Source organism: Pholis gunnellus, assembly GCF_910591455.1.
Source record: "Pholis gunnellus genome assembly, chromosome: 10".
Classification (NCBI taxonomy): Eukaryota; Metazoa; Chordata; class Actinopteri; order Perciformes; family Pholidae; genus Pholis; species Pholis gunnellus.
This window is the reverse complement of record NC_136537.1, coordinates 13638990-13653343: the sequence shown is the minus strand read 5'-3', so window position 1 is coordinate 13653343 and position 14354 is coordinate 13638990. Positions and strand designations below refer to the sequence as shown.

Sequence of the window (14354 nt, the reverse complement as noted above, 5' to 3'; positions counted from 1 at the left end):
CTTCACTAACAATGTGTGTGATAATGCTTTAAACGTTTGGTATATCAAATAAAACCTGGCCTCAAGGGCAAGCAAAGAAAAACAAAAAAACGTGAGAAGATTAGATGAATTTTGTAAGAGTATATATATATATACACATATAGAGTGATATTTTACTCTCTGCTCACCTGCTGGCTCTCAAAGGTCCAGGTGCTGTCGGGTAAAGACGCATCCAGAACACTGATCACCTCATTAAAGTCAGTGGTGCTGCTGGGTTTAATCAAAGTGAAATCACTGTACTCTGACATTGGAGACATTGGAGACATACAGGACCTGAAGGACTGACTCTGAGACAACATGTCTCCTCCCAGGACCTCCACGTACTTTATAGGTCCGTCAGTGTTGAGCTGAATCTGCAGGTTTCTTTTGGGGTTCTTGTAATTATCAAAGTCCGTCCGTGTCATGCAGCAACTACCGCTACTGCTGCTGTTCCTCATGCATTTAACCGCTAAGATTAGAAAAGTCACCAGAGACAGCACGGACACCGAGGCCAGAGAGAGAATCAAATAAAGGGTGATTCTCCCAGTTTTCTTCATGGGCTCGGTCACTTTCTGTCGGAGGTCTAAGATGGGCTCATGGAGGCCGTCCTCCAGCAGGATGGACACCGTGACGGTGGCGGACTGGACCGGTTCCCCGTCGTCCTTGATCTCTATAAGCAGCCTCTGAGAGGAGTCGTCCTGCTCGGACACAGCGCGTTTAGTCCTCACCTCCCCTGTGTACAGATTGACAGTGAACAAAGACGCGTCTGTGGCCTCCGCCAGTTTGTAGGAGATCCAGGCGTTATGGCCCGAGTCAGCGTCCACGGCCGTCACTTTAGTCACCAGGTGACCCGCTTTAGCGGAGCGGGACATCCTCTGATGAGAGAGGGAGCCCAGGGCAGCGGAGGAGGGGTAAATAACAGCGGGGGCGTTGTCGTTCTGGTCCAGGATAAAAACATGGACAGTGGTGTTGCTGCTGAGAGACGGGGAGCCCTGATCCTTTGCCTGAATCTGAATCTGAAACACCTTCAGTTTCTCATAGTCAAACGAGTGCATGCTGTAAATGCTGCCGTTATCTGAGTTAATGTAAACATAAGATGAGACAGAAACGTCCTGCACTTTAGAGTCCAGTATAGAGTAAGATATTTTGGCGTTCTCACCAAAGTCTAGGTCAGATGCTGATACTGAGTACAGTATAGAGCCTGGTACCCCATTCTCTTTTAAATACACATTATAGGAGGGCTGGGTGAATATAGGGGAGTTGTCATTTACATCAGTGATGCTGACAGGTATCATTTTCTTGCTGGATAGAGGAGGAGAGCCTGAATCAGTGGCTGTTATCTCAATATTATACTCTGAGTAACTCTCTCGGTCTAAAGGGCCACTGGTAACCAGTTCGTAATTATTAGAGAAGGATGGTTTCAGAGTGAAAGGTGACCGTTTGGAAAGCTGTAACGTCACTTTACCGTTATCACTGGAGTCAAGGTCTCGTGCACTGATCAACGCCACTACTGTGCCACTTGGTGCGTCCTCGCGTACAGGACTAGGTTTTGAAGTTAGCACAATTTCTGGAGCATTATCATTTATATCTTCTACGTCCAACTGTACACGACAGTCGCCCTCCATTTCGGGAATGCCTTTGTCTTTAGCAGTGATATCGATAAGGTATGATTTAGAACTCTCATAATCTAATGGTCCCTTTAATACTATCTGTCCTGTTATATCATTGATTTCAAATGTTGATAACACAGAGTCTGGAGTGCGGGACCCAAAGGAATATTTAACTTCACTATTAAGACCATCATCGGCATCTGTAGCTGTTAGTTTGATTACAAACGTTCCTTTGGTGCTGTTCTCTTTTAAAGACACTTTATACTCATTTTCGTTGAATACTGGGAAATTGTCGTTGATATCAAGTACGTTAATGATAATCTTACAGGTTCCCGATTTGACTGGGTTTCCCCCATCTAATGCTGTCAACAGCAGTTGATGGAGAGCATTCTTTTCTCGATCTAATGGCTTTTCTAACACCAATTCTGGGACAGCGTTACCATTTTTAGTGTCTTTAAATTTTAGAGAAAAATATTCGTTTTTGCTCAGTGAGTACGTTTTCAAATAATTGCTTCCAACGTCAGGGTCCTCCGCGCTCTCCAAAGGAAAACGTTTGCCTGGTGCAACGGATTCAGGTATTTTAAGATTAATTTCCTGTGTAAGGAAACTAGGAGAATTGTCATTTATGTCTCTTATTTCCACTTCAATTCGATGAGACCGCAAAGGATTTTCAACAACTACTTGCAGAGGTAGAACACAGCTGGCGCTTTGTCCACATAGAGTCTCTCTGTCTATTCTGTCATTCACCACCAGCTCGCCCTTCCCCGCATCCACACTGAAATACTGCTTACCAGCCTCAGAGGCGACACGCATTTTACGTTCAAAAATGTCTGATAATCCCAAACCAAGATCTTTGGCTAGATTTCCTACCACAGAGCCCTGTTTTAGTTCCTCCGGGATGCTGTATCGAGTCTGTCCGTTTATTGTACTCCACAAAAGAAAGAAATGATGCCACCAAAGCGCAAGCCATCTCCAGTCTCGGTATCCTATTGTCTTTGTCATCCTTGGTCCGCTATAACACATTATATCCAATCGAGATCCTGTTTATGTAGGAATCCATGTAGGAAATACCTCAAAAGAAAAATGCCACAATGTTTGAGCATGACTTTAAGCTTAAATCAATGATTACATCTTAGAAAATACAAGCTCATTGCTGTCTCTCCACGAGCTCTTTGCATTCTAAGTGTTACAGCGCTGAGGCTGTATGGGGGCAGGGACTAGATTGCTTTGTACAGTTCTAAATCCTATTGGTGCACAGCATCCTCTTCCATCATCCAATGAGAGGGGAACTGATCGACACTCTTAAAGTCGCAGCATCTGTTCTCTTTGTGAGCTTTCATCTGAGGTGATTATGACAAATATCACTGAATATTAGATAAATAAGACAACCTTGTAAAGAATTAAAATATACATGAAAACCTCCTTAGAGTCAGTATGTCACACGAATTTTAAACATAGCAATACGTTGTGTGTCACAGAAAAACTGTAAAACTATAACAATTATTTGACAGTTATATCTTGTCAATATAATTGTAGAGTGAATAAATTAACTCGATTCCGACGTTGAAGGATCGAGTCTATATTTCACAATCGCTGTCCGTTCTCGTGGTGCTGAAATGTTTAAACGTACGTGTAAACCAAACATGATGCATGCATTAACACAAGTATTTTAACAGTCTCTGAATACATTTATTGCACATTACTTTGATTTACCCACGTTGTAGGACAATTTCACATTGGACACTGCAAAAATGTATAATGAAAAACCCCTACCGTGAAAGGAAAAGAAAGTTGAAAGGGAACACATGCAGACCAACCAACACATAGCCTGTTGTAAAACGACCAGCCAGCCAGCCAGATAGATGCATACATGATTTATGTTTCCACAGTTGACTTTCATTACAGGCTATGCTATGAGTTCTGTACTAAATAACTAACGAAAAGGTGATATTTCTCTTAATTATTACGATCGTTGGTTGATTTTTTGCTCACCTGCTGGCTCTCAAAGGTCCAGGTGCTGTCGGGTAAAGACGCATCCAGAACACTGATCACCTCATTAAAGTCAGTGGTGCTGCTGGGTTTAATCAAAGTGAAATCACTGTACTCTGACATTGGAGACATGGGAGACATACAGGACCTGAAGGACTGACTCTGAGACAACATGTCTCCTCCCAGGACCTCCACGTACTTTATAGGTCCGTCAGTGTTGAGCTGAATCTGCAGGTTTCTTTTGGGGTTCTTGTAATTATCAAAGTCCGTCCGTGTCATGCAGCAACTACCGCTACTGCTGCTGTTCCTCATGCATTTAACCGCTAAGATTAGAAAAGTCACCAGAGACAGCACGGACACCGAGGCCAGAGAGAGAATCAAATAAAGAGTGATTCTTCCAGTTTTCTTGATGGGCTCGGTCACTTTCTGTCGGATGTCTAAGATGGGCTCATGGAGGCCGTCCTCCAGCAGGATGGACACCGTGACGGTGGCGGACTGGACCGGTTCCCCGTCGTCCTTGATCTCTATAAGCAGCCTCTGAGAGGAGTCGTCCTGCTCGGACACAGCGCGTTTAGTCCTCACCTCCCCTGTGTACAGATTGACAGTGAACAGAGACGCGTCTGTGGCCTCCGACAGTTTGTAGGAGATCCAGGCGTTATGGCCCGAGTCAGCGTCCACGGCCGTCACTTTAGTCACCAGGTGACCCGCTTTAGCGGAGCGAGGCATCCTCTGGTGAGAGAGGGAGCCCAGGGCAGCGGAGGAGGGGTAAATAACAGCGGGGGCGTTGTCGTTCTGGTCCAGGATAAAAACATGGACAGTGGTGTTGCTGCTGAGAGACGGAGAGCCCTGATCCTTTGCCTGAACCTGAATCTGAAACACCTTCAGTTTCTCATAGTCAAACGAGTGCATGCTGTAGATGCTTCCGTTATCTGAGTTAATGTAAACATAAGATGAGACAGAAACGTCCTGCACCTTAGAGTCCAGTATAGAGTAAGATATTTTGGCGTTTTCGCCAAAGTCCAGGTCAGATGCTGATACTGAGTACAGTATAGATCCTGGTACCCCATTCTCTTTTAAATATACATTATAGGAGGTCTGGGTGAATATAGGGGGGTTGTCATTCACATCAGTGATGCTGACAGGTATCATTTTCTTACTGGATAGAGGAGGAGAGCCTGAATCAGAGGCTGTTATCTCAATATTATATACCGAGACATTTTCTCTATCTAAAACACCACTAGTAACCAGTGCGTAATTGTGAGAAAACGATGGTTTTAGGGTAAATGGGCATTTCTTTGGGAGCTGTAATGTTACTTTACCATTAACACCGGAGTCAAGGTCTCTGGCACTGAGCAAAGCTACTACGGTGCCATTAGGCGAGTCTTCCCGCACTGGCTTTGGAGGAGAGGTGAGTATTATTTCTGGGGCATTATCGTTAACATCTAAAACTTCAACATGCACAGTACAATGCCCCTCCATTCTCGGACTGCCTTTATCTTTCGCGCTGATGTCCAATTCATAATTTGGAGTTGTTTCGAAATCTAGTTTTCCTTTAAGAAATATTGTTCCCGATGTATGATCAATACTAAAAACAGAGAGAACAGTATTGGATGTGTGAGATCCAAATGAGTATTCTATCTCTCCGTTTTGACCATCGTCCATGTCTGTCGCTTTTGTTTGTACTATTATTGCACCTTCTGCAGCATTTTCACTAATGGATACTTTATACAACGTTTTCTCGAAAGCTGGAACGTTATCGTTATTGTCAAGGACTATAATAGATAACTGAGCGGTCCCTGATCTCACTGGGTTGCCTCCATCTAGAGCTGTCAACAAAAGCTTATGAACAGCCTTTTTCTCTCTATCTACATTTTTTGTCAAAATCAATTCAGGGACTTTCCTTCCACCTGCAAGTTCTTTAATTCTAATATTAAAACATTCATCTTTACTGAGAGTGTACGACTTTAATGCATTACTGCCAACATCTGGGTCTATGGCGCTTTCTAAAGGAAAACGAACCCCTAAACCCGTAGATTCCGCAACCTCCAATGTGATATCATTTGATGGAAATCTAGGCTCATTATCGTTAATGTCTTGTATTTCTACCTCAACGCGAAACAGTTGTAACGGGTCTTCAATTACAACCTGCAGAGGTAGAACACAGCTGGTGCTTTGTCCACATAGAGTCTCTCTGTCTATTCTGTCATTCACCACCAGCTCGCCCTTCCCCGCATCAACACTGAAATACTGCTTACCAGCCTCAGAGGAGACACGCAGTTTACGATCAAAAATCTCTGATAGTCCCAAACCAAGATCCTTGGCTAGATTTCCTACCACGGAGCCCTGTTTCAGTTCCTCTGGGATGCTGTATCGAGTCTGTCCGTTTATTGTACTCCACAAGAGAAAAAAATGAAGCCACCAAAGCGCAAGCCATCTCCAGTCTCGGTATCCTATTGTCTTTGTCATCCTTGGTCCGCTATAACAAGTTATTTCCAGTCGTCATCTTGTATAAAATAACGCTGAAATCCACCAACGCAGGTTTTGTTCCAATATACGATATCCCACAATTACTGAGCATGGCTATAAACTGAATTAGAAAAAAATTACATAAAATACGGGCTCATTCCCGTCTCTGTCCTCGAGCTCGTTGCATTGAAAGCGTTACAACGCTGAGGCTGTATGGGGGCAGGGACTAGATTGCTTTGTACAGTTCTGAATCCTATTGGTGCACAGCATCCTCTTCCACCATCCAATGAGAGGGGAACTGATCGTCACTCTTAAAGTCACAGCATCTATTCTCTTTGTGCCCCTTCACTTTATCCAAAAGGATTTATTTTGAGACTTATGGGACGTAAATAAATGGGGCATGCGAGTATAAGATAAGTATGAAAGTAAGAGTTTTGGCAAGAAAGAAAGAAAAAAAAACATGAACTTAGCCTAATACAACTTCAGTTGTAAACGATTACATTCCCCACTGATCCATAGTTCACACTTTCACCAATCACATTGAAAGAAGTTTAGGAAACGACATAGTTCGTTGTTTTTTGAAAGATGATCAGCAACAGCAGCGAAACACACGTTCACACATACGTTGTGCCTCTAAGCATCCCTGCTTTCCACTAAGAGTCGCTGTCCACCATCATGGTGCTGAATTATCCAGAAAGGGCTGTGGAAATGTGTGTGAGAGATTATATTGACATGTCTTGAACACAATTACAAACCATTTCTGAAGACACTATTGCCCACTGTGACTTTTTAAATATGTTAACCACAAATATGTATGTATGGGTGGATGTATGTATGGGTGGATGTATGTATGGATAGATGGCTGGATATATATATATATATATATAGATAGATATTTCATTGAGCCTCTCAGAGAATGTGAATTTTGAATGAATACATTTGTTTTGCTCACCTGCTGGCTCTCAAAGGTCCAGGTGCTATCGGGTAGAGATGCATCAAGAACACTGATCACCTCATTAAAGTCAGTGGTGCTGCTGGGTTTAATCAAAGTGAAATCACTGTACTCTGACATTGGAGACATTGGAGACATACAGGACCTGAAGGACTGACTCTGAGACAACATGTCTCCTCCCAGGACCTCCACGTACTTTATAGGTCCATCAGTGTTGAGCTGAATCTGCAGGTTTCTGTTGGGGTTCTTGTAATTATCAAAGTCCGTCCGTGTCATGCAGCAACTACCGCTACTGCTGCTGTTCCTCATGCATTTAACCGCTAAGATTAGAAAAGTCACCAGAGACAGCACGGACACCGAGGCCAGAGAGAGAATCAAATAAAGGGTGATTCTCCCAGTTTTCTTGATGGGCTCGGTCACTTTCTGTCGGAGGTCTAAGATGGGCTCATGGAGGCCGTCCTCCAGCAGGATGGACACCGTGACGGTGGCGGACTGGACCGGTTCCCCGTCGTCCTTGATCTCTATGAGCAGCCTCTGAGAGGAGTCGTCCTGCTCGGACACAGCGCGTTTAGTCCTCACCTCCCCTGTGTACAGATTGACAGTGAACAGAGACGCGTCTGTGGCCTCCGCCAGTTTGTAGGAGATCCAGGCGTTATGGCCCGAGTCAGCGTCCACAGCCGTCACTTTAGTCACCAGGTGACCCGCTTTAGCGGAGCGAGACATCCTCTGATGAGAGAGGGAGCCCAGGGCAGCGGAGGAGGGGTAAATAACAGCGGGGGCGTTGTCGTTCTGGTCCAGGATAAAAACATGGACAGTGGCGTTGCTGCTGAGAGACGGGGAGCCCTGATCCTTTGCCTGAACCTGAATCTGAAACACCTTCAGTTTCTCATAGTCAAACGAGTGCATGCTGTAGATGCTGCCGTTATCTGAGTTAATGTAAACATAAGATGAGACAGAAACGTCCTGCACTTTAGAGTCCAAGATAGAGTAGGATATCTTCGCGTTGTCACCCGAATCAGAATCAGCTGCTGATACTGAGCACAACATTTTCCCAGGAGCATGATTCTCTTTTACATAAACTACATACGAACGCTGGGAGAAAACTGGTGGGTTGTCATTTACATCTAACAATTCAACAAGTATTATTCTTTCACTCGATAACGGGGGCTTCCCAGAATCAGTAGCACTTATCTTGACACTATACTTGCCATTTTTTTCACGGTCAAGTGGCCCTTTCGTCACTAATGAGTAATGGTTAGAGACTGAAGGATTTAATTTAAAGGGGGATTTGGAAGACACGCTTAACGTAATCTTACCATTGTCACCCGAATCTGGGTCTTTCGCACTTAGCAATGCAATAACTGTTCCGATTGCAGAGTCTTCTGGAACAGGTGTTGTTAAAGACGTCACAATTATTTCCGGTATATTGTCGTTAATGTCAACTATTTTAATTTCGACGCCACAATGCCCATCCATCTCAGGATTACCTTTGTCTTTAGCAGTTATGTCAAATCTATGTAAAGGGTTCGTTTCATGGTCTAAACCTCCTTTGACAACAATAGCTCCAGTAGAAGGTGCAATGTCAAATAATGATAAAATCAGATCCGTAGTTTGCTCTGCAAACACATATTCAATTTCTCCATTTAGTCCTTCGTCTGCATCTGTGGCTTTGACGTGCAATATTTCTGTTCCAGGTGTAGCCTTTTCGCTGACATTAGCCTCATATACCAGTTTTTCAAATTGTGGCGCATTATCATTGTTGTCAAGAACTATAACTGTAATTGCAGATGTCCCTGAGCGCACCGGATCTCCACCATCTACAGCAGTGAGAATAAGATTGTGCACAGGCAGCTTTTCTCGATCAAGAGGTTTTTCGAGGATCAGTTCAGGGATTTTCCGTCCGTCCTTGTGATTTTTAACACTCAATTTGAAATTATCATTTTTGCTTATAAAGTAAGCGCGTACAGAATTAGAGCCCACATCGGGATCCTGTGCACTTTCTAAAGGAAACCGCGCGCCTGGATTGACCAGTTCTGCGATTTTCACAACTTTCTCTTTAGTAAGAAAACTAGGCGAATTGTCGTTTGTATCCTGAATTTCAATTTCGACTCTATGCAGCTGAAGGGGGTTATCTATGACTAGTTCCAAAGGCAACAAACATGACGGTCTTTGTCCACACAGATCTTCCCTATCTATCCTATCAATCACCACCAGTTCTCCCTTCCCCAAGTCCACACTAAAATACTGCTTACCAGCTTCCGAGGTTATCCTCAATTTACGTCGGTGCAGTTCAGATACAACCAAACCCAAATCTCTGGCTAGATTTCCTACCACAGAGCCCTGTTTCAGTTCCTCCGGGATACTGTAGCGAGTCTGTCCGTCTATTGTAGTCCACAAGAGAAAGAAATGTTGCCACCACAAAAACACCTGCCATGCAGGCAATTTGTTCCACATTATTCCTCGTTCCAAAAATCCCATATCTTCTCACTCCAATCCCAACTTCTTAACTGATTAAGTGTAAAATGTCTATGATCCAATGTAGATGCGTCCACAGAGACAGTCATGCTTTGTGTCTGCATATGCATCCCTCCTCTCCTCTGCAGAACATTGTAATGGCTACGACGCTGAAGCTACTCTGTGAGAGGGAGTCGATCTCTTTGTACAGCTCTGAATTTCATTGGTGGACGGAGTATTCCTATTTTCACCAATGGTGGCATCAGTAAGCGTCTACAGAACAGTGACGTAAAAATATGATTCAAAGAAAGATAATCCTGGTTGTTACGACTCTAATATATATATAACATCAAATATAATTTGAGTATACCCATTAAACAGTCTCCCAATCACCTTCAACGATTTGTATGTGTACTTGAAGACCATACATATAAATATGAAAACTATATGATATATTTATTATTGATAAGCACTGTGGATAATAGATGACTACATCTAGTGTTCTATACATAACTGAATGTCTGAGCCTTTTATGATCACTCATATAATGCTCTGTGTTAAACCATCATATATTCTCTTGCCTATATGTAACTGCATGCATGCACATGCCTGTGTGGCTGAGAAGGCTCTTCGTTGCCTTCCTGTGGCCAGAGAAAGCCAATGCAGCCTGCATACGTCAGTACGTCTTCCCAGCTCTCCACAAGCCTCGGAGAAATAATTTTGTCAGCAGCCAACGTAAAATACCCGTATGGAGGTCTGTAGAGCAAATGAAAAGGGAGGGGGAGGGCAGATGGTGCTTCTCGCCCTCTCTCTCTCTCCCTGTCTCCCTGTCTCCCTCTCTCTCTCTCTCTCTCTCTCTCTCTCTCTCTCTCTCCATTTTATAGACGGTGTTACACGTTCATCCTGCATATATTTGGTCACCACTGACAATCAAATCATTCTGAAAACCATGAACCAAAATCATGCAATATCCCTCCACTTGCAAAATGCGTAAATTAAATGGTGCTAATGGTAAAATAATCGGTAACACCATATGTAAATTAATATGAAAAATACACCCCCATAAATACGTATTTGCGATACACATCTGTTGTGAATGGAAGTGGGCGACAGAGGGAGATGTAGAGAGGCAGTGTGAGGGAGGGGGAGAGCGCCTGAGCTGATTTCAGCACTACACGTGTGGACAGCGCCACACAGGCGGCCAGCTGCTGCTGCTGCATGCTGCTGGAGAGGCAGACAGCCCCACATGCCCTCAATGAAGGCAGCAGGCAGCCAAGAAACAAAAAAAACAAAACAAAAAATCAACTTCCTTACTATTTCTCCTACAGCCTACAGGAATAAATACAGAAGGTGATCGGCCAGAAGACTAAAACACCTAATTAGATTTTACTGCTGCAAACATAGGCCACGAAAAGAGCTATGAATACAAAAGGAAAACAAGCTCAATAATGTATTGTCACATTTTAAATGATCAAGTTTTGATCATTTCAAATACACTATTATGCTCGCTAACTTTACAGTACTGGTATTTTATCAGCGAAAAAATTCAGTAACTCTATAATAAATAAATATAAATAAATATATTATAAATAATTTGGGGTTTGTGAAATCAGACCTTCCCCAATAAAGACTTAGGACACACGCAAATTGTAATTCTGATGTAAACATTTGGAAGCACACATTCATTTCATTCACACTTGAAATTTCCTGTTGATCTACAACTAAAACTAAAATCTGGACTAAAACGATTCCACCCATCTATCCGTTCATTTTTGTTTCCATACCCACTTATCCTGTTTCTGGCTGGAGCTTATCCCAGCATACACAGGACAGGAGGCAGGTTACTCACTGAACAAGTCATCAGGCTATCACAATGCCAACACACATCCATGAACAAGCACTTCAACACCCACACAGAACGAGATGGACATGTACTCCAATAAAAAACCAAAAAAAAGTAAGCCAGGGGATTTGAACTTGTTGTGAGGTTACAGAGCTAATGGCAGTGATCAGTTCATGCTTAATTATATTACCCTAACCTGTATCAGATTAATTGACACTGAATGATTTTAAAAACAGCAACCCATGTAGGATGCAATACAAGAGACCATCTACTGTCCATCTTAAGGTATGTTTAGGTTTGGTTGAGTCTGCTAAGTTAGAAGTTTGTGTGTTAAATCAGTTGTATGTGTTTTTAAAGCTGTAGCGTGAGGTGTTGGTCATATAGTGTTGGTCAACACTATACTAAACATTTATATTTATAGTATTTTTCTACCTCAATTACATATACACTCATTTCCAGTTGATTAGGCAACCTAGAGAACATGAATACCATTTAATACAACAGTCTTGAATATTAGGTGTTGATTGAACTGTAAGGACATGTTGGAGGCTGCAGTCTGTGATGCTGTTGAATTGTATTGTGGTATCCTGGCATGTTTTTCTATTATTTAGTCCACCCTATTGATATGATTGGGGATAGGGTAATTAACAGAACACCTCATCCTCCATAATGATCATAAAGTTTAACCAAAACCTCTTCAAAACAGTTTCAACAAAAATGTGAAATTATTTATTTAAGGACTGTATTATGCTGCATTCGTTTTAAATAGGTGTACCTAAAACACTGGCAAGTGAGCGTGTGAAAAACGCCTTACAATATAATTCAATCCAGTACATCAACACCACAAATTACATCCTCAAAAATGAATCAACACTTTGCTGGACTTTGATTTGAGTCAAGACATTTGAGTCAATCTCCTCTGATACATTAGATACTGCAGGTTGTCTTATGACACCCTCTTAACATGTTTGTGTCACATGGTGTGCATTTTTGTTGTACTTGTGCTGTAGTTTCTTAACCCACTGTATTCCAATAGTGTATTTAACAACTGTACTATCTTTCTTTATGATTGACTAAAGTGGATGGTGGTCCAGAGCACAAAAACACAGGCTAAAATCTAAGATACAGTGCTGGACAGTATAAGCACTGCAACTTACATTCAAGCACAAGTAACTTTACCAGCTGGTTTCCTCTGCTAATACTCTCCTTAAACCACATAAGCCTGTTAGTAGGGAGAGCTGTCCAACTTCTTGTTAAAGTGTAAAGTGCTTACCTTGAAGAAGGGAGTATGTAGAAAAGAGCTAAAACATTGATTCAAAATAGATTACAGTCTAAAAGTTAAACATATCATTCACTACCCAGAGAAAAGTATTACAAATAAATCGTCCACAATATAGATTGCAAATTATGTTCATGGGATAATGACACCCCAATCAGAAAAAAACACAATACATATAACATGAACACATTGTACATAAAGCCACTCACACCGTCACACACAATCAGCTGTCAACAAACAATGTGTCCACCAACGCCTGATTGAAGCAATCATCAGCGTTGATAGACGTTTTGTGAGGTATGTGAAAAGATCTGTCGCTTGAAAAAAATCTGATTAACCTTAATCTAACTCAGTGCCAATGTGTAATGTTTGGACACTGTAAAACATTCAGTGTCTGCTGCTATAGTCTGTGTTTGAATTCTGTTACTACACGGTGATCTGGAGTATGATGTTCTGTTGTCAGTGTAGTGCTATTTGTAGAATCATGAACGTTTGTACCACTCTTTGTGTTTGATGTCTGTGAACAACAAAGATGAAAACTATTTCTTACCTTATTTGGTGAGTCAGGATTTAACAGGAGTTAGGGAGGAGACAGGAACAGCACCAGACGAAACAAGAGGAACACATGAAAGAGAAAAACAAGAAACAAAGGATGTCAGTTAGACTGGTGGTCAGCATATAGATTCTGGCTTTGGGAAGCAACAGACATACTTACCATGTGGCTCACAACAAATGGGTGTTGTGATTCATGTGGTGATGCATAGAGTCTTGGTGGATAGTAAATTGTCTGTCATGATTGGATTGCTCACAAAAAGAGTCTGCTGTGTGTGCACATAAACTATTAAAGTTTAAAAATATGTAAACAATTATGTGTTGTTTGATCTGCATCTTTTTTCAGCCTTCAGTCAGTATAATGATACGATTGAGCCTCCATCAGCACATACTGTAATAATACATTGTGGCTTATCTTTCAACAGAAAGTATTCAAATACAAAAGTATGATACATTAATTTAACATATTATGATACTACTATAACAATTACAGCTGTTTGTTTTAACAATACCGAGTTGATTTTTGGGACATAACCTTTATTGATTAAAGAATGAACCAAGCTGGGTGTAAATTATCAAACTCACAGAAAAAAATTGGGAACATATTGCCATGTGAGTGTATTTATGTGTGAATGAAAGAGATTGAGAGAGAGAGAGAGAGAGAGACACAGACAGACAGACAGACAGACAGACAGACAGACAGACAGACAGAGAGAGAGAGAGAGAGGATGGATCTTCAAAGAAACATTGTTTTAGCACTGATGTCCTTGTATGTGTGATGATGATCATTATCAGTGGATAGAGAATGACCCCACACAGTCCAGAGTTACAGTTCAGTGTGGTTGCCTTACCAAAAATCAGTCATTGTTTTGTGAATCATTTTCAACAGCATTCACTTATGGTATGTTAGATTATGCTACACAATAGAAAGTGGGTACAACCATCAACTTGCCCTTCCAACAGAAGCATTAACATACCTTGGTACAGTACAACAACTTCAGTTTACACCAAAACACTAAAACAATCATTGCTGAGGGAACTGGAAACCCTGGTTATACCAACAATGTATGAATCACAACCAAAATACTGCACTGCTGCACAAAGCCACTACCCTAAAAGCAACAGCAGGGGGCCTCGAGGCGATGCCCTGAGATAAAGCCATGCCTTATTAATTAGATTCTTTGCTCTGTG

General features: G+C 42.0%; 3 protein-coding genes across 3 annotated transcripts; all 3 read right to left on the bottom strand.

Moving 5' to 3' along the window:
- Nucleotides 1-152: 152 nt before the first annotated feature.
- LOC306701785 (protocadherin gamma-C5-like) lies at nt 153-2651 on the bottom strand (the record flags this gene model as incomplete). The annotated part of the gene is made up of 1 exon (XM_079167198.1): nt 153-2651. One exon carries the CDS (start codon nt 2649-2651, stop codon nt 153-155), a length of 2499 nt encoding a protein of 832 aa, XP_079023324.1.
- Nucleotides 2652-3584: 933 nt separating this feature from the next.
- Nucleotides 3585-6083, bottom strand: LOC306702523 (protocadherin gamma-C5-like; the record flags this gene model as incomplete). Its single annotated transcript, XM_079168160.1, has 1 exon — nt 3585-6083. The coding sequence occupies one exon, from the start codon at nt 6081-6083 to the stop codon at nt 3585-3587; it is 2499 nt and encodes an 832-aa protein (XP_079024286.1).
- A 673-nt stretch (nt 6084-6756) lies between these two features.
- Nucleotides 6757-9513, bottom strand: LOC306702522 (protocadherin gamma-C5-like; the record flags this gene model as incomplete). The annotated part of the gene is made up of 2 exons (XM_079168159.1): nt 6757-6783; nt 7021-9513. The coding sequence occupies 2 exons, from the start codon at nt 9511-9513 to the stop codon at nt 6757-6759; spliced, it is 2520 nt and encodes an 839-aa protein (XP_079024285.1).
- Nucleotides 9514-14354: the final 4841 nt, after the last annotated feature.